Consider the following 25,426-nt stretch of genomic DNA (forward strand, 5'->3'; position numbering starts at 1 on the left):
GGCGCAGGTTCTATTTCCTTTGCAGAGAGGAGGACAGGGATAGGGCCATTAAACTAGCAACCCATCTAGGGAATCAGAGAGCCGAGTCCTAGTATTTCTCAGTCCATTCACTCCAGATCAGGCCAGTGAAATTAGCAGCCAGTTAGAAGATTCCTAGAGGCAACACCACCATTAAGTCTCAGCAGTACAAGAGCTAGCACTGGTCCCCTCCCCCCACTGACACAACTAAGCAAACCAGCCAACAGCTAACACCAAACCACAGCTGGGACGAAGACAAGCCTGAACTGAAGAGGCACTCTGACAATTCACTGCCTTCCACCAGTACAAGTCTGTCCAAGCCATTTCATTAACCTTGCAAGTAACACCATATTTTACCCAAGTGAATATTCTGGACCCTACTTATTAGATTATTAGTAGGACTTTTAGTGTAATTCAACGTATTTTAATACAGTGAACTGATCAAACAGTTTCAATGCTTGGCAAAGTGGGAGATACAATGATTAATAAAACATGTTCCTTGCCTAAGAGATTACTATATATTTAGAAAACAGATTCCTAAAAAATATATATACATATATGTATGTGTATGTGTATGTATATGTATACGTGTATGTAAATGGTTAAGCCCAAGAGAGGGTCAGGCAAGACTCTAGGGGCAGAGAGAAGAAAAAATTTTAATTGTCTTTTAAATACATTGTTTATTTACTATTTGGTAATAATATCTACTTAAAGTTACAATTTAAATATACCTAATAAAATTTGACAGTTTTTTATTCCTTTCAAGAACTTGAGGATTAACCGCAATGCAGTCCACACTGCCAGATACAAAGTCAATGAATGACAGAGATAGAGACTAGAGTCCCCCGCTGTGAAAATGCTGTAACAGCAAGTGCTTCAGATGTACAGACTGTCCAAGGGTTCCGAAAAGTAAACTGGACTGAAGACCTGGTGCTCTCACTACAAGGAATAAGTAAGGTGGGTCTGAGTCCACCGCAATAAGGAATAAGAAAAACCTATGTTTGCCCATGTGGTTAAATATGGGGGCAGATGAAAGCTGCGGAGACACATCTACCAGCCACCACCACCCCGCACCCCCCCAAACACATACACAGAGTTCCTACCACTAAGCATTTCTCCACTTCATCCCGCTGTGAAGGGATGCAGAAAACTGTAGTCAAAATACACAGACTTGGAATGGTGATAGGAGGCGTTTGGGAAATTTCTATCCAAGACAGACAGCTGTTAAGCTAGTCCAAATCAGTAGACAATCATCCAAAGTCTCTGAAGACTGATTCAAGAGTTAACAAGAAATTGAGAAGCATTTATTCAACAAAGTCTCCAGACACTCAGTAAGAAGAGGGAGGCGAGGGCACTCAGGCTGGAGACTGCACCCGGCCCCCCAGGGCTCTGTCTCACAGGAAGGCTGTCTTAGCAGCTAAGGGGCGGTCCCCATCTCCCTGGTATGAAAGAGTCATTCTAGGCAGTTTTGGAGCTGGTGACCATCAGATCCCATTTGCCACAGCTCCATGCTGCAGAAGGCTTATACTGAACAGTTAACAGCAGTTGATTTTCTTGTACTGACTTCTCACTATAGACCTCTGATCAATTTTTAAAAGGAAAAATGAATTCCTATTACAAAGGAAGACCCATTTCTTTGTAAATAAAATGAGTGAAGCATGGGACCCAACAGAAGAAAGGGAAATGGAGAGCACAGATCAGAAACCATTCCTCTAATGACCAACAAGCACACACCCTCCTCTGGGGTTCTATGCCTTTGTGACACAGAACGGCAAGGGTCTCTGGCCTGCTGGCCCTAAAACTCTTCACCAGGGTTAGGTCTGCTGTCTGACCCGACCATATTACCCACATTCTCTCTGAACGTAAAAAGGCAGTAACTATAAGAGAACCATACAAGTTATATGGCACCGAATAGCTTAGCAACACTGTCATGTGGGCCTGTGTGATCTCTCTGGAGATCCTGGAGCACATGATTCTGCAATTCAAGTCTTACTCAATTTTTAAAAAAAATGTATTTATTTATTTTGAAAGAGAGAGTGTGTGCACACAAGTTGTGGAGGGGCAGAGAGGGGAGGCAAGAGAGAATCCTAAGCAGGTGCCAAGCTCACAGCAAAGCTTAAAGCAGGGCTCGGTCTCACAACTTAGAGATCACAACCTGAGCCTTTATCAAGAGTCAGGTGCTTGGGGTGCCTGGGTGACTCACTCGGTTGGGTGTCCAACTTTGGCTCAGGTCATGATCTCACAGCTCTTGAGTTCAAGCCCTGTGTTCGGCTCTGTGCGGATAGCTCAGTGCCTGCAGCCTGCTTCAGAGATTCTGTGTCTGCCTCTCTCTCTGCCCCTCCCCTGCTTGTGCTCTATAGGTTTCTCTCTCAAAACTAAACGTTAAAAAAAAAAAAAAAAAAGAATCGGATGCTTAACTGACTGAACCACCCAGCCACCCCAAAAATCATAACTTACTGGAAGGTCACCTGGGTGGCTCAGTCGGTTGTGTCTGACTCTTGATTTCAGCTCAAGTCATGATCCCAGAATTATGGGATTGAGCCCCAAGTCAGGCTTTGCGCTGACAGCACAGAGCCTGCTTTGTTTGGATTCTCTGTCTCCCTTTTTCTCTGTCCTTCCCCAGCTCAAGCTCTCTCTCTCTCAAAAATAAACAATCTCTCTCTCTCTCTGTGCCTTTCTCCCCTGCTTGCACTCACTCTCTCTAAAATTAAAAAATAAAAAATAATGATGACTCATCTGAGTAAGTACTATGAAATATAATCATAGTCTATTTTAGATGGCTAATAATTACATGAAGATAGCATTGGCTTTTCTTTTAAACGAAAAAATATAGTTTGTATTTTGCCATAAGAAATGTAAATCAAAGGGCGCCTGGCTGGCTCAGTTGGCGGGGTATGTGAATCTCAATCTCTGGCTTGCGAGTTTGAGCCCCACACTGGGTGTAGAGATTACTTAAAAATAAAATCTTGGAAAGAAGAAATGTAAATCAAATGTAATCAAAATGTAAATCAAAGTTTTTGTGTCCCACAGGGAGACAAATCATTAACAAATCAATGTTATACAGAAAGAATAAATATCACATACTATTTTCATGCAAGTAACACACAGTAAGATGTCAACCCAGAATCTTAAATGAATGCTCAACAAGAACAAACTTTGTGACTGCGAAAATGTTAACAATACGCAAAAGAACTCCGGTACCTCTGCATTATTATAAAAAGCTGTGCTATTTTTTTCTTGTACATCTTCCCCTCGTGCTGTAAAGAAAGTTAGTGGGTAGAAATCCTTGTGTGCTGGCTGCTTTCCACTGGCCATCAGTTTGCCTTCATAGAAGAGCTCAGAGGTGTAACTGCAAAAAAGGACCAAAATAAATAAAAAAATAGATAGTGATTTATCATCAAAATTAACTTCCCCCATAAGAAAAAAATTACCAGTCAATTCTAATAATTTTGCTTTAGGTCCATAATTAATTTAACACTTATGAGGGCAAGATTTTCTCCAAAAGTAACCACAGCAATAACAACAGGGTAGGCTCCTGGGATATGGTTGCTAAATGAACTGATCTGACAAGGCATGAAGTCAGAATACAGAAAGAAAAGGAAGAAATGACAGCAGTTCAATACTAGATGGAAATCTTGCTCGATGAGGAAATTGCAAGCTAGTTTATTTTCTTGGTTAATACATATTTCTACTTATAGGGTTCATTTAATTACACATGCAAACACAAAGATACACAGACACTGAAACACACAGAATTAAAGGACATTCAAGTTTTCAAATGTACAATGAATACTTTTTCCTACTGAAGGATCCAAGTACTTGATTTATTACTGACTGCAGAAAATGACTGGCAACAATAAAAAGAGAATCACATTTTGAGATACTGATAAAAGATCTAGTTACATCTAAATTTACTTTTATATCTATCCTACTGTTTTCAGGGAATCCTAAAAATGGTTTTCACTGACTAACAGAACTCTACTCAATTCTATTAAACTTTAAAAAACGAAGTTTTGGGAGGGGTTAGTGACTGGAAAGGAGCACAAAGGGGCTTTCCAGATATTCTGTTTCTCGATCTGGGTGCTGGTTACATGGGTGTGTTCAGTTTGTGACTGTTCACTGGGCTGTCACGTACGATATTTTTAGTTTTACAGATGCATACTATACTTAATAGAAACTTTAAACACTTTATTACTTTCATGGTTTTTCCTTCCTTCCTTCCTACAACAGAGTCCTTGTATAACACAACCAGACATAAAAGCAAACCTGTACGTGTTCTGTCAGTGTATCTGTTTATTACATGATGTGGTTTTACATATATATTACATATTTAGTCACAGAAAAATATCACAGCTGGTAGAACCTAAAGTTCTGATTTCCAGGACTGCCCTACTTTGTGAAAAACAACAGCGGACTTTTGAGGTATTCTGTTACAGGAATAAAATTTAACATAATTTGCAGCACTAGGGGCACCATCTAACTGTGCTGGGAAGCCTGTCCCTAGTAACAGTGGCCCTGTGAGCTCTCCCCCACCATACCCGGGGAGGATGGTACAGAAGGAGCAGTTCACACCTACTTGATGATAGCTTCATGGGAGCGGTAATTCTCACATAGGAGGATCCTACACGGAAACTCGGCAGGGTAATGCTCATAGAGTCGATCAAGTAATGAAACATGAAGGTTTCTCTCCCTGGCAAACTCGCTGTAAACAAAAGGACTGAGCTGTAACAGACAAACATACAGAGAAAATTTAACTAAATACACAAGTAGTATTTTTATAACCTACTTATAAAAAGTCCGTTATGCTGAAACTTCTGATGTACTAAATCTCAACACACTGAATGCTGGCATAAGCAGAATCAAAAATATTTTCTCTCAACAATTTTACTACTTACTATAAAGAACTTGGCTAAAATTTCTAACTTTTCACTTCATTCTATCAACAGTAGCCGGGAGTTAACAAAGGGCTCCTCCAACATAATAAGAAACAGCTATTACTTCAAGGACTTCAGGGGTGCAACTCACTGCATCACTGGGGGGAGTCAATCAGTTACTTCACTATAATTGATCAGCTACTTAAAATGGTGAGCTGGAAGGATAGACAGCCTTTGGCTAAAAGATTTTTAATAATTAGTGAAATAACAATTATCTCATTAAGTATAAGGAGCCATTCTTGATCATCCCTCTGGCCGCTAAAGAACAACATTAAACTACTTTTGGCAAAGAAACAAACACAGAATTTCTTTCCCAGATGTCTTCACAGCTACAACACTAAACTGGTTCAATTTCAACTGTGGCAGAAGAGAAAGAACTTCCATCTGCAACTTTGTAAAACAAATACTAAAAGTGTACTTCTCTTTCACATACAGGTATTACAAAACATAAAATCAGACACATTCTTTGAGATTTGGGCTATTACTTTGAATTAAGTATACTTTGTTCCCTATGATGGCGAAAAAAAAAATCAACACTCTGTGAAAACAAATGTTAGGGATAAGAACTGGGGAAGTGTAGGAAGGATCATTAAAGTTTATTTTATAAAGAAAAGAATCAAATATGCACACTATAGAAAACTGAACTTCAAATTAAAAACATGAAAATTATAAGCACTGATAGACTCATCCATTCCACTCTATATAAAAAAAAAAAGGAAAAAATAACCAGTGGAATGAAGTACTTAAACTGTCATGCATGGCACAATCTCATGGGATGTTTTAGAAAACAGAATATTAAACATGAAATTATAACTGGAAGTTCCTTCAGTCCGAGGACTCGGAGGACACGCACCTGCATGTGGTCACCAGCCAAGACAATCCGCGTGCTCTTAGTTGCTAATGCTAGAGGCATGATGGTTTCACACTCCATGGCCTGGGCAGCCTCATCTAACAGAATGTGTGTAAAGAACCCTACAAAGTACAGTATAAACACAGTAAAGCAGATTATAGCAGCAATAAAGGCAGCAGTAGTTCTGTTCTTTTCTGCTAAGGAAAGAGTTCAGTGTGCTGATTTCGGAGGTAGGGGTACATTTAAGCCAATCCTCAATTTAGAAAGTCGTCAATTTAAATCATTATTTAAAGAACAGAGATGACAAGAAATAACTACTTTACCCGATAACAGATATGAAATGGTATCTGATGCTGAGGGCCCCAAGATTAACAGCTGGCGGAGTATGTATAAAAAAAGATGTTTAAAAGTACAAGACAGCAGCTTTTCACCAAAAAGGAGGACCAGCAACTAAACACTGACAGTCCTCTATTTATGTGGTAAAACACTGAAACCAAAACAATGGTATTTTACGAGTAATTCTAGCTTTACCATGCATATTAAACGTTAAAATAAAGAAAATCATACCTCAAATCCAATGTAAGGGGCAAAAATTATAATCTAACCTTTACTGAAACAAAGGGGAGGGGGTACTGATTAGCAGATTCACTAACTTGATTATTTAGAGTTCTGTTCATGTGTTTGTGCATGTGGATAGATAAGGCAGAGATATAACTGTTTGGTCTAAGAGCTACCCTGGCTGGTGGGGGGAGGGGGGGAATCATCAGTATGCAAAAAGTGAAAGGTGAGGGGCGCCTGGGTGGCTTAGTCGGTTAAGCATCTGACTTTCACTTGGGTCATGATCTCGCGGTTCATGGGTTCGGGCCCCGCGTCAGGCTCTGTGCTGACTGCCAGCTCAGAGCCTGGAGCCTGTTTCAGTCTGTGACTCCCTCTCTCTCTGACCGTCCCCTGCTCACGCTGTCTCTGTCTCTCTCTCTCCTAGAAATAAATAAAACATTAAAAAAAAAAAAAAAAGTGAAAGGTGAATGTCAAAAACATCATGTTTCCTAAAGTCCCCCAGATGCAAACCCTACAGTAGGAGGCATCCCACATCTTGACCGCTGCTACCACTCACACTGGGGCACAGGATTCTGCGTACAGAAAGGATGAGAAAGTCCTGTTGCCTCCAAGGGGGGAAAGAGGCAAAAAATCTCAGGGTCTCAATGTGGAGAAGAAACAAGCTCTGCCTTACTGTCAACCCACTGAGGGAGGAAGAAGGGGCCTTCTTTGTACTAGCAGAGCAAAGAAACAAAAGGGTTTCTAAACAAAATGAGAAGTTATAAAACTCTCTGAATTAATTAGCTAGCTGCCTGTGAGGAAGGCCCAAGAACCTAACCTACTAACTTCTATGTATAGCAGCAAGTTCCAAACCACCTTTTATGCAACTTTCTAATGCAACTTGGTTTTAGGTTGGGAACTTTCTAAATCGTACTGACTAGCAGTAATGACCACCCTTATCATCCATTCATATAAACAGCTACAGTTGATAGTAAATGGATCAATAACTGTTGTCTATTTCCTGACAGTGGCCTAAACATGAGACAGGCATGTGCGCTTTTCTCCCTGTTAAGGAGACTTTGTGCTTTTTGTCCTACAAAACTAATCGCTTGAAAACTACTGCTTTCATTAGATAACATTTTAATTAAACAGAGGTAGGCTTGAGTCAGCAACTGGATAAATCATGAAACTGTTATAGCTGTTGCTTAAAGCTGGTAAAGGTAACTTGAATCGAATCAAACTGATGTAGCCTAAGCCTTTGTTTCCTTATCTATAAAAGAACCCTCCCTCCACAGGGCTGATCGGAGAATGAAATGAAATCAAGTATAAACAACATCCAGAACAAAGCACTTAGTCAACTTGTAAGTATTCTTCTATATTCTTGCTCTTCAAAGCCATCCTTAACTTTCTCACAAAACTCTACTGCTTCGGAGGTTTGGGCATTTCATCTAAGCGGCACACAGGCAGAGTAGAACCATAAAGTAATGAGACTGATTGTTAAATAAACATACCAAAATTTACATTTCAAATAAGTGTTGTTCCATTCAAAGAAGTCAGTTGGGAGGAAATAGAACTCATTCCAATGATGCAGTCACTTTTCAAAACATTTTTGAAACTCTGCTTTTGTAACTGCCCTCACCAGCCAGCTATGAGCTGCGTGCACAAGAAAATAAGTCTCATTACATGAGAGGCACGTCTCTCTCTCTCTCTCTTTTTTTTTTTTTTTAACTCTAATGGTATTGCTCAGTTTAATCACCTACCTTATTTACCAGACATGTCTCAGAAAGATTTTGAAGGTTTTCTAAAATTAAATCTACCTCAAAAAAAGAAAAAAAGTTTGGCCACCATTCATTCATTTTAGATAAACAGCGGTTTATCAAGGGCCTCCAGGGGTCTATACCTGGGCCAGGTGCCAGGAATTTAAGGTGAAGAGAACAGTATCTACCTTCTAGGGACTCAAAGGTTCAAAAGAACCTGTCACTGGCTCTGAAAGCAATTCCAAAAGGAGAGAGCAAAAAGTGTTGAGCAATGTCAACCATTATAATATGGCAGTAATAAATGAATTTGTCCAAAGCAAACACCTTTAAAGTGGTACCACTTTTTGATGGTTAAGTTCTGCCATATGTATCAGAAATACTTGTCATCTTACATCTGTACTTCATATAATATTAGCTTGATTTTACAAATTCCTGTACTTCAATATAATAATCTTAATAGTATGTCTGAAAAAAAACTACCATGATTGCTGTCTCTACACTATATAACATGAAAGTATTTAAAAAAAAAACTTGAGAAAATTATAAAAAGCATCACTATCCAAATATGAATTTTTCACTCAGACTGACAGTATGTAAATGCCATCTGATAAGAGAACAAATAAAATAGTAGTCACTCAAATGTCTAAACTAGGGGTTGACTTTTTTTCCCCTCCTTTGAAAAGGGCCAAACAGTATATATTCTAGGTTTTGTTGGCCATTCGATCCCTGTTTCATCTACTCAATTCAGCTGCTGCGGCACACAGGCACCCATACGTAGTACATAGGTAAATAAATGGGCATGGCTGCATTCCATCCAATAAAACTTTATTTACAAAAAACAGACAACAGGCCAGATTTGGCCCACAGGCTATAATTTGCCAACCCCTGGTCTAAACTGAATGCAGAGGCCCTGTGCATTCAGGGACACCCTATCTGTGTCTTGAGTCAGCATACCAGGTTCAAGGTCCAACTGACAGAGGTACTGGGAAGTATTCAATGTAACAACCACCACTCGGTGTTTAAGAATATCTTCCTTCTGTGGCATCTGAAAGGTGGAATGTGCGCTTGAGATCAAACAGTACTGATGCACAACTGGGTGGACAGTCTTTACCCAGCGATTTCTGAAATATACCCTATAAAAGAAGACAATATTTCCTATTTATATTTATTAACATCTTACCAGCATTATTTAAAAAAAATGACATTATTTTGTTAAGACTACAGTATCTGGAAATCCATAAATAAATCTGGTAACCATTAACACTCTACTGAATTAAAATTTAACAGACAACTGTGACTTTGCCCTACCAAAAAAGGATTCAAGCAGAAAGCATATGTACTATCATAAAATAAGTATCTATTAAGTGTTCAGATTAATCTTACAACAGAGTGACACACAGTTTCATAAACACTATAGTTTTTAAAATTCAAAACATTCCGTTTGGGAATTACTTTTTTCTAAAATATTCTTATAAAAATATACTTAACTCATACTCTAATTATGAATGCTAACAAAAAATAGTGAACCGCAAAAAAAAAAAAAAATAGTGAACTGCACACCTACAACAAGAACTTAAAAGTTATCCGCATTTTACTTCAGAATATATCTTACACCTATATGTATACAGACCTATATCTAAAGTTTTAAAGAGGATTTATGTAAAGGAGATTTAAAAATAAATTTAAATTATAGACAAACAGAAAATCTTAGGAAAGAGCATCTTGGGGTGCCTGGGTTGGTTAAGCGTCTGAATCTTGATTTCAGCGCAGGTCATGATCTCATGGTTCATGAGTTCCAAACATCAGCCTCTGTGCTGATAGCATGAGGCCTGCTTGGGAACCTCTCTCCCTCTCTCTACCCTTCCCCCTTGCCTTCAATCAAAATTAATAAAACATTAAAAACGGGGGAGTATGTCCTCCACTAATTGCAAAAGAAAAATATTAAGAGCTCTCACGCAATAGAGTACTAAAATGGTATAGAATCAAGTCATCCATCCACCCACCCACTCTCCCACCACCCATCTCTAACCCACTCACATGTAACAAATGTGAAACATATTGGGTGTCTAGCATGCTGCAAGCACAGAGGCAAATCACATGATTTGCAAGCTTTCATAAAAGCTTTGATTTACTCTGATTGTAATGGAAAGCCATCAGAGAGTGCTGACAGGGCAGTAACATGATCTGACTTCTGCTGTTAAAGGACCTGTTGCTCTGCACAGAATATATAGTTTGGGGAACTAGGGGGAGGAGGCCAGACAGTGGTGTGCTCATAAACCAGCTTGGAGGGTGGCGGTGGAGCTGATGTGAAGTGCTTGCTGACTTCTGTGGTATAAAATCTATTATCATGGCCAATTTCAAGCTACCAATATGGTGTCACTGAACATGAACTTGGAAAGACATGTACATGATTGGCTCTCACACTCCACTGCAAGCTGGCTGCCATTCGCCACTGACTGGAACGGAGGCAGGGGCAGGGGAGAGAATCAGGGAGACCCGATAGGAAGCTGTTACAATGGTCTGGAGAAGAAACGAGGCAAGCGTGGACCACAGTGACAATAAGTGAAGATGTGAAAATGGCTGGATTCACTAAGCACTTGGAAGGCGATGCCGACAGGACGTTCTGGTGAACCAGACGTGCATTTTAAAAGACGGCATGATTCTGTGCCTTCGAAACTGGATGAATGACCGTGGCGTTTACAAAGATGGTGAAAGTTGAGGAAGAGATTTGAAGTGGGAACTGAGAATGTGGTTTGTGGTTTTGGACAAATGCAGTAGCGGACAGCCATGTGGGGCTGTCCACGATGCAGGGGGATACAGACATCTGAAGTTCAGAAGAATATCTGGGACAAGACTTATACAATTGGGATAATAGTTCAACCTTGGGACCACATGAGATCCACTGGAGAGAAAATGTAGCTAAAACAGAAACTAGTTGGAAAAATTACTGATGGGGAAAGTTGAGAGCTACAGCAAAGGAAACTGGCAAGAAACAGTCAAAGAAGTAGGAAAGAACTCAAGAGAGTGTGGGGTCCGATCACAGGATATAAAGGTCCATGTCACTAAAGCTTCTGGATGCTCTCCAGGCCCGTCACGGGACTTGATGTGTTAGCAGCAGCCAGCTCCGGGTTCCTTCCCTCCCTGCAGCACTCCCCTCCTGCAGCTTCAGGACTCAACCCTTCCTTGCCTTCCTTCTTCCTCCCCACGTGAGGGCTCCTCCAGGCTTAGTTTTCACACACCCTTCTTCTTGGCCTCTGCTGTCTCCCTGACCATCTCAGGCCAGTGGTTTCGATCACCACCAATAAATACTCTAATGACTCACATTTTTCTCCACAACCTCCTCTCTGAGCTCCAGGATCCTATGCAACTTTTTATTTAACACTTGTTTCCTTTAGGATATTTCAAAGGCAGCTCAAATGTGATAGGCACAAATCCTAATCTCATGATCCTCTAAAAGGTGTTCTTACCCTTTACGAAACACTTAGAACTGGTTATTGCTCTTAAGCAAAGCCAAGCCAAGCCAAGCCAAGCCAAAAAAAAAAAAAAAAAAAAAAAAAAAGGTATTTAATAAATATTCTTAAGGATAAATTGTCAGAGAAAAGTAAAGAAATATATTTTGGGATGCCTGAGGGGCTCAGTTGGTTGAGCATCTGATTCTTGATTTTGGATTAGCTCATGATCCCACACTGAGCTCCACGCTGAGCACGGAGCCTGCCTAAGATTCTTTCTCCCTCCCTCCCTCTCTCTCTCTGTCCGTCTCCCCTGCTCATGTGCGTGCTCGCTCGCTCTCTCTCTCTCCCTCTCTCTCTCTAAAAGAAAAAAAATGTATTTTAAAAACATTACTCTGGGGGCACCTGAGGAGTTCAGTCAGTTAAGCATCCAACACTTGGTTTCCGCTCAGGTCATCATCTCACAGTTTGTAGGTTCAAGCCCCACATCGGGCTCTACACTGACAGTGCAGAACTTGCTAGGATTCTCTCTCTCTGCCTCTCCCCAACACACATGCATTCTCTCTTTCAAAATAAATAAACTTAAACAACAACAGCAACAACACATTACATGGACAGGAAGGACTATAAACTAGGTAAGAGTAACCAGTATCACTTCTAAAAGATGCAAAAATGTTAAACAACATATTTAGGTTTTCATTAAAAAAGTTTAATCAGATCAACAAAGCAGAATTTACTTTTAAATATATGAAAAATCTCATTTTACAAATTATCTAAAAAATCATTTACAAATTATGATTCCATTAATATTAACTAAAATGTGGTTTTAAACATATAAATTACTATAGCTAAACTCCAAAATGTTATTAGTATTTATTTCTGTGTGGTGAAATTATAGATAATTTTTATTTTCTTCCTTATTTTTCTAGATTTTCCATACTTTCCATGGTAAAATTGGAAAAACGTTTTTTTCAAATTATTCGTCAATACTAATGCCAAGTACCACTTCTCCCTCAAAGAAAAAATAAAAATTCAAGTTCTAAGTCTCACTACTGACTTTTTGTTTGCAATTACCTTGGAAAGCCACCTCAAGGTGAAGCTAGCAAAGAGACAAAGTTTGATCATTAGGCCTATATTTCCTTAAAAGCACAATATTCTAGTGCTGACTTCAAAACAATTTAAACATTTTCTCAATACTTTCCTTCTGTGCAACAGTTAAGGTGGACACTGTCTACAGAATTATTTAAAATACACCAACAGGGGCACCTGGGTGGCTCAATTGGTTAAGCATCCGACTCTCGGTTTCAGCTTAGGTCATGATCTCACGATTTGTGAGCTCGAGGCCCGGATCAAGCTCCATGCTGACAGTGCAGCACCTGATGGGGATTCTCTCTCTCTCTCCACCCCTCACCTGCTAGCGTGCACTATCTCTCTCCTTCTCTCTCAAAATAACTAAACAAACTTTTAAAAAAATATACCCAATATTTTTCAAAACTAGAGAATACTGACAAATGAAACGTTCCAGCTCACAGCATATGATATATGACACCAATTAAGTAATTTACAGATTCCTAGAAACAAACCCTCCACAGATCCCACATGAATTACGTGGAGTAGGAGACTGGTAATACATAATCTTAATTCACTGAAATTTTATTCATGTATTGAATTCACATGCAATAAACAACCCACCAAAATGTTATTACTCAAGACGCTACAGAATCACAAAGACCTGATCCCAGAATAAAAGCTATTACTTTGAAGATCTACATAAAACAACAAGTACTTCTATCTGCCCAAAAAGCAATAAATACACACTCTCCACAGAGGAACTCGAGCTACTAAGTAACCTGCCAGGACTGGATACTGATCATCACAACCACACTGAGAACCCGTGTTTCCCTCTCTCTTCCACCTTAAAGTCTGCTGATTCCAATGAAGCGAGAAGTAAAAACCAAAACAAAACGTAATCTAAAATGGTTTCTAAAACCTCCATCCCCAAATATTTTAAGCTCAACCCCTGGCATGGAATATTTAATTTTATACATTTCAACTGTTAAGTGTGTATACTTAAACATACTTAATGTAATAAACTAATGTTTATGATGTTTATTTCCACACTTTACAGAATTTACCAGAGTCCACTCTAGACTACAGGGTGCAGAAGACAAACTCTAACAAGACAGTGACAGCACATCTTCAAAGTCACACACGGACACTTAGAGCTCCCTTCTGTTCCTTCCCCTGCATCGTGGGACAAGTCAGATAAAGCTAAGCTCCCCGGAGTGCTCCGCCCCACTCGCGCCCTCTCCCATCACCCAAACCCTTCATGTTTGAGGTCTATCAGGATAACTGTAAATTAATCTGAGTTAGTGGAATAAAAGATGGTACTAATAAACTTTAATTAACTCAATGCATTATCCTCCTAGGAAATCCATTTACAAGTTAACACCTTTCCCAAAGAGAAAAACTACAGTAAAAATGTAGGGCCACCAAAAGAAGATATTAGGAGAGTCAAGCCTTTTCTTATTTTAAGCCATTTACTAAACAAAATAACTTGAAATTTATAGTTAGATATTTTTCAAGCTTTTTGACTGAACCACTCTTGAGATGTGTGGAGAGGGAGGTTTCCTGCTAGAGGCCGCTCTCTGTATTTGGACCACTACAGCTATACATAGCTCCGACTGAAACAACTTCATATCCCACATATTTCAATGCACTGCATGCTGGATTATAGCCTCCAGAACATTACTTTGCATAAGAAAAACTAAATATAATGCTAGTCACATGGTGGATTTCAATGTGTCTCAACAACAGCTCTTCTGCCCCAAATATCAAATGACCTATCCTAGGTCAATCAAGACTTGAGGGGGCTTTACTCCACTGTCCCCAAGCCAAGTGCACCATGACAATTGAGGTTGTTATTGTCCCTAGGTAACACATACACACACAAACATAAACACACACCAACAATAAAAGCAAACCAAACACCTCCATTAAAGTAAGGACCCTCAGGGCAAAACTGCTACTCACTACTGAGTTTTTACTTATGACTTAAAAAAGATTAGAATCTCAAACACAATAGGTATTGATGAACTTATCCACTGATAAATACCACATTTTCTTTCATAGTGATTGTATATATGTGGTATTTTCTTACTAAATACAACTAGATTCTACTGAATTATTTCTGCTCTAATTTATCTTCCAGAGTTAAAGTATGGCATAAAAACATGTGTTAGCAGGCCACACCACTTTTTTCTCTTTTGTTCTTTTTTATGCAATTGTAAAACCATTCAAATGGCTTTGGCTGTACTTATTAAGAATTAAATAGCATAATCTCGTTTTTCCATGCCTGGACTCAACTAGAAATAAAAAAAAGTTAGTGGATTATGATTCAAAAGTGTGGTTAGAAATTAACGGATAAACAATAATCATATTCAAACAACACAGGGCATGACATATTAGTCTGTAAAATGGCAAAACTAAACATTAATTCATATAACAATGAAAGCAAATGGTGTAATAAACAACCATTTAATGATTCTTTATTGTTTTCTGAAGAAAAGGATTTGATCCCCCAGAATCTGTGTTTAAGTACATTTCATATCCATACACACTCAAGAGGACCTTTCCATATCAACGTAAACTCTTCTTCTACACTTTGATTCTTACATGATAGCAAAAAAGTTGTAAATACCAGTCAATTACATTTTGTTGCAGAGATCATTTCAGTATTTCATGCTTCTCTCATGTGTCATATCTATGAAATTACCTGCATGATCACAGTCAAAATCTTACGTCTGCTGCATGACCACTCTGCCACGCAAACTCTGCTAGAATTTTAATTAAATTTGATTTAAACAAATCATAGTCATATTATTTCATCATAGTAGCTTTTAGAGGTACACATCAAAATCTGCTCAACATCTTTACATATGAAACTTAAAAAAGGATGTCTTTCTCTTTGCTTAATGTTTAAGAAATGAACGGTCAGAGATTTTTAAATTTTTCCTTAATTTTAAACAGCTTCTTCAAAAGGTGGAACCTCCAAATGCCAATACACAGTTCACAATTTTGTATTCTCGAAGTTACTAAAATCTTTACAGACACCTTTTCTTAAGAATAACAAAATATGATACAGATACGTAATAAGCCTTAAAAAAATACCTGAGAGGTCTTGCCTGGGGGTTGCCTGCTTCTACATATGGATGTAAATAATCCTTTATGTAGAGATCAGCAGCACTATTAGAATGGGTGCAAATGAGAATCCTGCTGAAATAAACGGTGCAAATAAAAAAGAATGATAAAACACAAAGCTATTCAAGCAGTAGAATACCAAACAGAAGCAGCGGTCATCTTAATCCTACACATTCCCCTCCGCCTACTCGATCTTCTCTACACATCATTCAGTGATGTTTTCAGGAAACTGTACTACTCTTCAAGCTGTCAAGGATATTGGTTCCCCCAAATCATTTTTTAAATCTATCATACAAACTGGCTTTTATATGCCCAACTCTTGTGGCTCTGACATATATCACAACTCCTTAGCAGTCTTGGAGTTTTGACGGCTATTTAAAAGCTATCATTCTCTACAGTGCCAATTTTTTGAAAACCACAGTATATTTTCAAAGAATTCAAATTTTAGTCCTTTGGGGTTTTGGTGTGGATCTTTCTTTATTTTCCAAGCTGAATTAAAATCTTCTCAGCTGTGCATTCACAACAAGAAAAGAGGGCGTGCCCTCCTAATGAAATGGGAGCACACATACCACCATCTCACCTCGTCTCCTGCTGCTGGAGAATGTGCTTGACGGCCTGAGCTAGAGTGAACGTTTTGCCTGTCCCATAGGGTCCAATGATGAGGACAGGAGGCAGCTGGATTGAAAGAGGAGTTGTAATGGCCAGAACAGCCTCTTTCTGTTTTGCATTTAGCCGGGGATCCAATTGTTCGTCCCACTGTCTATAGAAAATAAAAATTTATTTTAAACACATGCATCTTGTACACATGCATCATATTAATAAAAAGAAGACAAGAGAATGCTGAATTTTATTGAACCATTAAAAATAATGAAGAAAGAGGGGCGCTTGGGGGGCTCAGTTGGTGAAGTGTCTGACTCCAACTATGGTCATGATCTCACAGTCCATGAGTTTGAGCCTGCCTGTGCTGACGGATCGGAGCCTGCTACAGACTCGTGTGTGTGTGTGTCTCTCTCTCTCTCTCTCTCTCTCTCTCTCTCTATCGGGCTCTGTGCTGACGGATCGGAGCCTGCTACAGACTCGTGTGTGTGTGTGTGTGTGTGTGTGTGTGTGTGTGTGTGTGTGTGTGTCTCTCTCTCTCTCTGCCCCTCCCCTGGAGCCTGCTGAGGACTCAGTGTGTCTGTGTGTGTGTGTGTGTATATGTATGTGTGTCTCTCTGCCCCTCCCCCACTCATTCTCTGTCTCTCTCAGCCTCTCAAAAATAAACATTGAAAAAAATTTTTTAAATACTGAAGAAACCGAGTGTCTATAACAACAAATGCTTATTCTAAAACTTCTTTTCAGAAAACTACCCAACAGAGTTGGCCCAGGCTGTTGATCAAAACTCACTTTAATTACTTTGTCCTATTACAAGTGCAGAAAGATTTTGATAACTAAAGAAAGCACACAGGTCTAGCTGCTGCCATGTCTATAAATAGTAATGGCAGTGGCTCAAAACTGTAATTTCCCTGTTACATAAAGTTCTCTGAAAAGGTTTCTGGTAATAAAGAAGTATTAGTTTCTTTGCATTAGCAAGTTGCAAAATAGAAAAAGGGAGATGACTGAATTTTCAAATTCTAGTTCACTGAAAGATCTTTTCAGTGAAGTTTAAAACAAGAAGCAAAGAAAAAACTTGTATGTCCCTGGTCAAGAGATACTCAAGTTTCACAAAGTTCTGAATTCAGAAAATAGCAGTTTTTTTTAAAAGACACCAAAAGCCAAACAATATGAATTGTCCTCTCATATTTTCCCACATAATATATGTCTGTCCTATTTCTCAGGGTTGACAACACCTGTCACGGTAGCGCAAATGGCTGCTGTAATGAGATCTATCTTATGAGCGTCCCTTCTATGACCTGGCGAAGTTTCGAAGATTTAAATGGACAGCAGATGCTGAAAGGGATCAAACCAAGTAGAGAATCAACTGCATTCTTTCTCACAACTACAATTAAAATACTAAATATTGCAACAACTATGGGAAAAATGTTAGGGATGTGAGCCAAAATAGGATGGGCATGTAAAGAGACTCTTAGAAAATTTACAACCTAAGTGCCTACAGAATAATCCTGCAACAGGAGAACATGGTTTAGAGACAAATTCCTCCCCCCCAAGGCTATAACTCAAATCAGAAGCTGGTTATTCATGGAAAACCTTAATACTTTCTTTTAAAAAATTATAAAATTATAACTGATGCTATATATATTGGGACAGACAACTTCAAACAAATGGTCTCCTAAGAAATGTAAAACCTTAGAAAACAAACGTTGACTATATAAACACACCGTTATTTATTTTCCTGGAATTAAAATTTTTTAAGTAAAAAACAAAAGAACTTTGACCAGTGGTACTAGTTTTCCTGGAAACCACCCACTAAAGCTCAAGCTTTTTTACTCCAAAGACTCTCTCATCATTAAACAGCTTAGTTACTCATAATTCTGCCGGAACATAGCGATGTTCCGTTTTCTGTAAAGAGGAAATTTAGGTGATCACTAAGTCCAGGTCTAATAGAGAGAGAGAATTGTGGAATGGTTACCCCAAACCACCCATGGCATCTCCTCTGCCTTCCTCTACTGCTGAGCCTAGACAGCAAGGACACTCCACTCCTCAGCCTTCTCTGCTAGAGATTCAATTCCGCTCAATGAGATACAGGAAGAGGCACCTCAGAAGGGCTTCTCTACTCAATAAAACACAAAGGAAGCCTCATTAGAAGAAAGCCCTTTTTACTCCTCTGCCTTCCTCCTTCCCCTGGCTGGAATGAGCTCATGGTAAGTAAAACTGCAGCTGCCATCTTATAATCAAGAGTTAACAGACATCAAGAAGAAAGCCAACATGCTCCATGGTGAGAGGAGGGGAGATCTGGGTCCTTGGTGGTACCGCAGAGCCCTCCGAAGTCCTAGATCACCCACCTCTGGGCTTCTATCTCTACGTGTTTAAACCACAGTTAGTTCAGTAAACTGTTACTCGCATTCATACCTGACCCCAGTGGCTCCTTTATCTATACAGGAAAATAATGACATGCGCATCAGATGGTCATTCTAACATGGAATGAGATAATATATGCAAGCTGTTTAGGGAAATAATTGAGCAATAACTGCTCAATTAACATTAGATTCTATTAATACTTTTACTGAGGAATTCAGAGACATGAGATATTACTTGACTAATACACACTTTCAAAAACAAAAATTTTAAGGGGCGCCTGGGTGGCTCAGTCAGTTACACGTCCAGCTTCAGCTCAGGTCATGATCTCACGCTTTGTGGGTTCGAGCCTCGCGTCAGGCTCTGTGGTAACAGCTAGCTCAGAGCCTGGAGCTTGTCTTCGGATTTTGTGTCTCCCTCTCTCTCTGACCTTTCCCTGCTCACGCTGTCTCTGTCGCTCTCTCTCAATAATAAAGACATTTAAAAAAATGTTTTTAAAAAACAAAAATTTTAAAAACACCATCCAGTCCTTTAAATTTGGTGACTTCAATGAACTTATAAATGAGACAAATAGGTTTAAAAAAAAAGTATAAATCTAAGAGATTAATGACAGATTTATGGATACACAGACTATGGATACAGTTCTAGAATATAATTCTTCTGTATTTTATATATATAAAATATATATATACATATATGTAGCCTATTCTACTCATCAATTGCTTTAGTGTAAACAAATGCTTCAGGATAGATCAGAAGCCTCAATGTTGGTCCCCTCTATAGTTTCTCGTCATGAATGAGGAAGGCCAATGATACAACAAGTTGTCTTTATTATACCACCTGCTCAATAAAGGGAAGAGGGCTTACAATACACATGCCAGTTATTTCTGATTTTCACAGTCTAAAGCAAGGCAGTCTCTTCAAGCTTATTCTGAATAAAATTATTTAATCCGTGAACCAAATTAATTCAAAGTCCTTTTTCCCCTGGTCTAATGCACTGTTATATTTATTTCACAGACCACATGCTCAAGAATAATTTTTCAACTTCATTTAGCTATATTCCACCTTATCCCAGAAAAGATTTTACATGGCTAATGGCTTCTGATATGTTCCTACACTCAGACACCTTTTAGTTACTATTTAAATCACAGTGGTATGAGGGGGTCGCCTGGGTGGCTCAGTCAGTTAAGCGTCCGACTCTTGATCTTGGCTCAGGTCATGATCTCAGGGTGGGATCCAGGCTCGCATCTGGTTCCACGCTGAGCACAGAGTCTGCTTAAGATATTCATTCTCTTTCGCCCACGCCCCCTGCCCCTCCAACCTACTCGCACACTCTATCTCTCTCTCTAAAATAAAAATTAGGAAAAAGAATAGTTTAGAGGGTAAGTTCTGTGTTATGTAAATTTTACAATTTTGTTTTATTTGTATGAAATTAAGCTTAGGGCCAATTAAACAAACTTCAAGGTGATTCAATACAACTAGAACATGGGGGTTTCTAAGGAGAAAAGAGCGATCAAACAGGAAAAAAAGAAAAAAAGAAAAAAAAAGAAATCTGAAGCTACCACTGGAAAGCCCTGTCAATGGACCCACATACTAAGGGGCTGGTGTTCAGCTGCTCAGACTATCAACATATCAGGGAGATGCCATCAGAGATTTGTAAGCAGTGAAATGAAATGATTATTTTAGCGAACTACCTGGGAGAAATACGTGGGCTGGACGGAAACGCAGACCGCAGGACGGAAGCTGACGAGAAGGCTACCGACATAGTCCAGCTCTAAACTACACACTGGCTGTAAGAACGGACGGAGGGGGAAAGGATAGAGAGAAGATGGATCAAACGGGATCTGAGAAGACTGGATTTTTACAATTAGTAGATCACCGATTACTTTCAGGAGAGCGAGGAAGTGGAAAACAGAGACCACAGGATAAGTATAGAAGAAAAGCAGAAATACATAAACTACTTCTGCTTGAGAATTTTGGCAGTAAAAAGACGAACGGGAAAGGACAGTAAAGGTAAGCAAAACAAGGGAGAAATAACTTGATTTTTGTGTTGTGAGGCATAGTGTGCTTTGTTCTGTTTTTTAGAATCGAAAGAAATGGAACGTGAGGGGAAGAGATATATGCCACTCCTTGGCCCGGCCCATAAAACTGTCCCACACGATCCTCTGGGCTCATTCGTGCCCTGCCTGTCAGCTGGATGTCAACAGCAGGGTGAGGGCTTGGAAACCATTTACCGAAGGTACCAGGGCCCCCGTCAGTGATGGAGCAGGCCCGCCCAGGCACGACTGGGTGGACGTGAGTGGTAAATACAGACACTTCTATTGTGGACAGCCACAGAGATTAAAAAAAACAGAAAAGGGAAAAGAAGGTGGAAGGAGTAGGGTATCTGCAGGGACCAGGAGGACAGGGACGCCGAGAAAGATGCAGTCACACAGCTGTCACTGTTCGTCTGGAAACAAACTAGAAGTATCGGTACAAAGGTGTTTACAAAGGGGCACCTGGGTAGCTCAGCTGGTTAAGCATTCAACTCTCAGTTTCGGCTTAGGTCGTGATCTCAGGATTTGTGAACCTGAGCCCTCCATCGGGCTCTGCGCTGATGGTGCGGAGTCTTCTTGGGATTCTCCGTCTCTCTCTACCCCTGCAGAACGATTCTCTCTCTCTCCCTCTCTCTCTACCCCTGCAGAACGATTCTCTCTCCCTCTCTCTCTACCCCTTCAGCACTCTCTCGTGCGCACTCTCTCAAAATAAATAAATAAACTTAAAAACAAAAAAGATACTTATGACGATTCACCAAAATGAATTTAAGCAGAAAAATATTTATACAACCATTAACCTGAAAGCAGTCTCAGAAATATTATCTTCTATGATACTTCCTCAATTTTCTTAAATTATAAAAATGTCTTCTATATTCAAAACTCATTTTAAATTAACTGTTTGAACCACTTTTTAAAAGGTTCTAATTTTCCCATTCAGCTTCTACTCAGAAATATTCCTGAACTGCTTGGCATTCTATCAAATTAAGGTTATTGAGACACAACAATAGAACTCATTTAGACACTGAGAAAAAGTGAAGAAAATACATGACCATCCTCAAGTGTTTCCTTCTAAGGGCTCTTTTACTCTCCTTTCTCAACTAACACATAGCTGCTGGAGATTTTACCAAATTATCTCAAAAAACTGTATTGACATTAGTTGGTACAGACATTCAACGTAAGATTAACATAACTTCCTTTAATGAAGCATCTCCATTTACCTGTTGGGACTCCAAGGTATGGTTGGAGTCATAGTGATGTCTGGAAATAAAACTCCATTGTCCTTGATCCTGTCTAGAGCATAATGCATTTCACAGAGGGGTAATCGATTTAATTGAAACTGAAGTTCAACCTGAAACAGAAAATAAAATTAAAAAAAAAAACACACACAACATAAACAAACAAACAAGAACCATTAACACAAACATCAACGCTTGCACCTTGCTAGAAAGCTTTGTGGAGATAACCTTTAAGGGAAGCCAAGTTTAGAAATTCTTTTAAGTGTAATCAGATTTTAATAAGAATTATTATGACTAATATTTGCTTTGTTTACTTAGTGTTAGGTATTATAATATGCACTTTACATAAATGATCTTTTAGTACTACCAATGATGTATATATCATTAACATCAGTTTACATATAAAGAAAGTGAAGTGGTTGTGAATTAATATCTAATTAAAGGTTATCTGATTCCACCATGTTCCTATTAATATACTTGATAAAATCAGTAGACCATATGTGAAACATCAGGCATAGGACACTGTATTAATTTACTACAAATAGTAACATTCACCAAATTTTATGTTTTAAAAGAAAGAAAGAAAATTTTTAAAAAGAGGGGAGCTGGGGTGCCTGGGTGACTTAGTCGGTTAAGCGTCCAACTTTTGCTTAGGTCATGATCTCGAGGTTCGTGGGTTCGAGCCCCGCGTCAGGCTGTGTGCTGACTGCCAGCTCAGAGCCTGGAGCCTGTTTCAGTCTGTGACTCCTTCTCTCTCTGACCCTCCCCTGCTCACGCTGTCTCTCTCTCTCTCTCTCTCTCTCTCTCTCTCTCTCTCTCTCCAGTTAAAAAAAAAAAAAAAAAAAGAGGGGAGCCTTGGTGGCTTAGGCGGTTAAGCATCAGACTCTTGATCTCAGCTCAGATCCTGAGGTCAAAATCTTGAGTTCAAGCCCCATGTTGGGCTCCACATTAGGCATGGAGCCTACTTAAATTTAAAAAAAAAAAATGAATGAATGAAGATTAACTTTCTAGTTAAATAGGGCAGAGTGAACACACAGTTCACCTAAAAAACCATACAAAGAGAACATGAGCAGAAACAACCTCAAATGAGAACTGTCCCTGGATGTGGCTTAGTTTCCTTTATCTGTTCTTCTACTGCTGACTTAAAATTCTAGGTTTGCCTGGCTGGCTTAGGTGGCAGAGTGCAGAAGTCCTGATCTCAGGGTTGTGAGTTAGAGCCCCACACTGGGTGTAGAGATTATGTAAAATTAAAATATTCATTAAAAAAAGGAACACATAAAATAAAATTCAGGGAACCTGGTGGCTCAGTCAATTAAGCATCCAACTCTTCATTTCGGCTCAGGCCATGATCTCACAGTTCATAAGCTCAAGCCCCAAGTCACGCTACACACTGACAGTGCAAAGCTTACTCGGGATTCTCTCTCTCTCTCTCTCTCAAAATAAATAAATATACTTAAATGTATACATATATAAAATAAAAGTCTAATCGGAAGGTTTGCTCTTATATAAGACTAAAACATTATAGATGTTACTTAAAGAGAATTGGTTTTCTCTGAGTTACCAAAGGTCCAATTCTCCACCCCCACTGTAACACTTCAAAGTCAACTGCACATCTAATTACGGCAGAAGAATGGAAACCAAACCAGAATTGTATCAGCTGACAAGGACATGAAGACAGCCACAGTTAAGGTGTCCCGCTTCAAAACACACCTGTGTGTCATAATCAGGCCGAAGATTAAGTTCTTCACAGCATTCCCTGGATATCCTTAAAAATATATATTCTTTTGTTTTTTCTTCAATAGTAGCTTCATAAACCTTCTCTTTGGTTCCCTGGGTCTGTACTAACTTCTCTTTAGGGACTGGTAATAAATAAACAGCATTGACTTTGGTCATCACCAGCCGTCCAGCCAAAGTATCTTCAGAAAGTGTTTCAGTAAGCTTAAAGCGACCAAAAAGTTGTCCATTCTGAGCATACTTTGCACCTCCAGAAACTCCCGTGAGCATGAAGCTTGCTAGAATCTGCAATTGCACTTTAAGGTTGAACCTAAATCAAAAGTAGAAAACGAGTTTTAATATTTTATACATCAAAAACATAAAAACTAGAAGAACAAAATTAATTAAATTTAAACATACAAAACAGTAAAGCTTCATTATCAATTCCAATACATCAAGCCACAAACTATATACAATACATATACTACCTTTCTACCTTTAATCCTATGCTGGAAACAAGACTTTCTTTAAACGAATAAACTCTCACCCAAGTTACACAAAGACACATACTTAGTTGAAGAATACAAGCATTCTTAAAACCTGAACATTTAAGATAGAGCTAACTAGATTTTAATAAAGTGAAGTATTTTATACTAATTAATACAAAAATCTGCTTAAACAGACCATAGGGACCATTAAAACTAAAACCCTCCAAAGCCAGAAGGAAAGGCACTATGTTGAAACTACAATGGACTTTTTCTCTTTCAGTGCTTTTAACAAATACAATCCAGAAGAAACTTTCTGTTCATGACCACAGAGAGACACTCACGGGAGGAGAAGGTAAAGCCTAGCTCATTACTCAACAGCCGGCACACTTGCTTGCACTCCCACGTGTGCACATGCGCGTGAGAGAGACTATGCATGTCAAATAAGGGCAGGGAATTAGGATCTACATGGTCAAGAAGTAGCTGGAAGAAGGATTTAAACTGACAGCTTTCTCCCTTGCCACTGTGAAATGTGCCTTGAGAAAGAAGACAAAGCAGTAAAAGGGGAAAGATGTTTTCCACTTTTTCTTAGGAAGGTTTAAAATACGTGAATGAAAAAATTGTTCTAAACTCTATACATCCATTTGTGGAAAAGGTTACTTTTTAATGGTACTACCGAACTGTTTTCTTTTCAAATCTTCTTCTGAATAGATGATGCCAAGAATGACTTATAAATTCTCGAGAAAAGGAAAAAGAAACTTTTTAAAAACGGAACACACAAGAACAAGAACATATGTAAATACATACTAAGTTAATATTTAATGATGTGGCTGTATACGACTAACAAATGGATTCTAGCGGTATTTGCCATGTGCATGTGTAGAATTATTAAAAAATCAAATTATATTCTTCTCATTCTCTACACGTATTTCACTAGACCCAAATTTGAAAAGTAGGATGCTAATTTAAAGAAATAAAGTCTGTATGTTTTCTAGTTACATGTGACTCTTTAAAGACTTAGAATGTGCACTAAGATTCACATAAAAACTAATCCTAAAATGGGGCGCCTGGGTGGCTTAGTCGGTTAAGCGTCCGGCTTTCGCTTAGGTCATGATCTCGCAGTTCGTGGGTTCGAGCCCCGCGTCGGGCTCTGTGCTGACTGCCAGCTCAGAGCCTGGAGCCTGTTTCAGATTCTGTGTCTCCCTCTCTTTCTGACCCTCCCCTGCTCACACTGTCTCTCTCTCTCTCCTAGAAATA

General features: G+C 39.1%; 1 protein-coding gene across 5 annotated transcripts in view; it reads right to left on the reverse strand.

Moving 5' to 3' along the window:
* HELZ (helicase with zinc finger) overlaps positions 1–25,426 on the reverse strand; it is a 160,751-nt gene that overhangs the window by 66,092 nt on the left and 69,233 nt on the right. For 4 of the 5 annotated variants that reach the window (XM_039235929.1, XM_039235927.1, XM_039235930.1 and 1 more), the window contains 8 exons: positions 23,682–24,015; positions 21,954–22,084; positions 16,326–16,505; positions 15,716–15,820; positions 9,051–9,229; positions 5,806–5,924; positions 4,595–4,740; positions 3,220–3,367 (listed from right to left, as the gene is read on the reverse strand). In XM_039235929.1, the coding sequence (XP_039091860.1) occupies positions 3,220–3,367; positions 4,595–4,740; positions 5,806–5,924; positions 9,051–9,229; positions 15,716–15,820; positions 16,326–16,505; positions 21,954–22,084; positions 23,682–24,015 (1,342 nt within the window). The remainder of the gene's footprint in view (positions 1–3,219; positions 3,368–4,594; positions 4,741–5,805; positions 5,925–9,050; positions 9,230–15,715; positions 15,821–16,325; positions 16,506–21,953; positions 22,085–23,681; positions 24,016–25,426) is intronic. The other variant, XM_039235931.1, reaches the window with a different exon arrangement.

This window comes from Hyaena hyaena, unplaced genomic scaffold (assembly GCF_003009895.1).
Source record: "Hyaena hyaena isolate Hyena2069 unplaced genomic scaffold, ASM300989v1 scaffold_104, whole genome shotgun sequence".
In the NCBI taxonomy this organism is placed as follows: domain Eukaryota; kingdom Metazoa; phylum Chordata; class Mammalia; order Carnivora; family Hyaenidae; genus Hyaena; species Hyaena hyaena.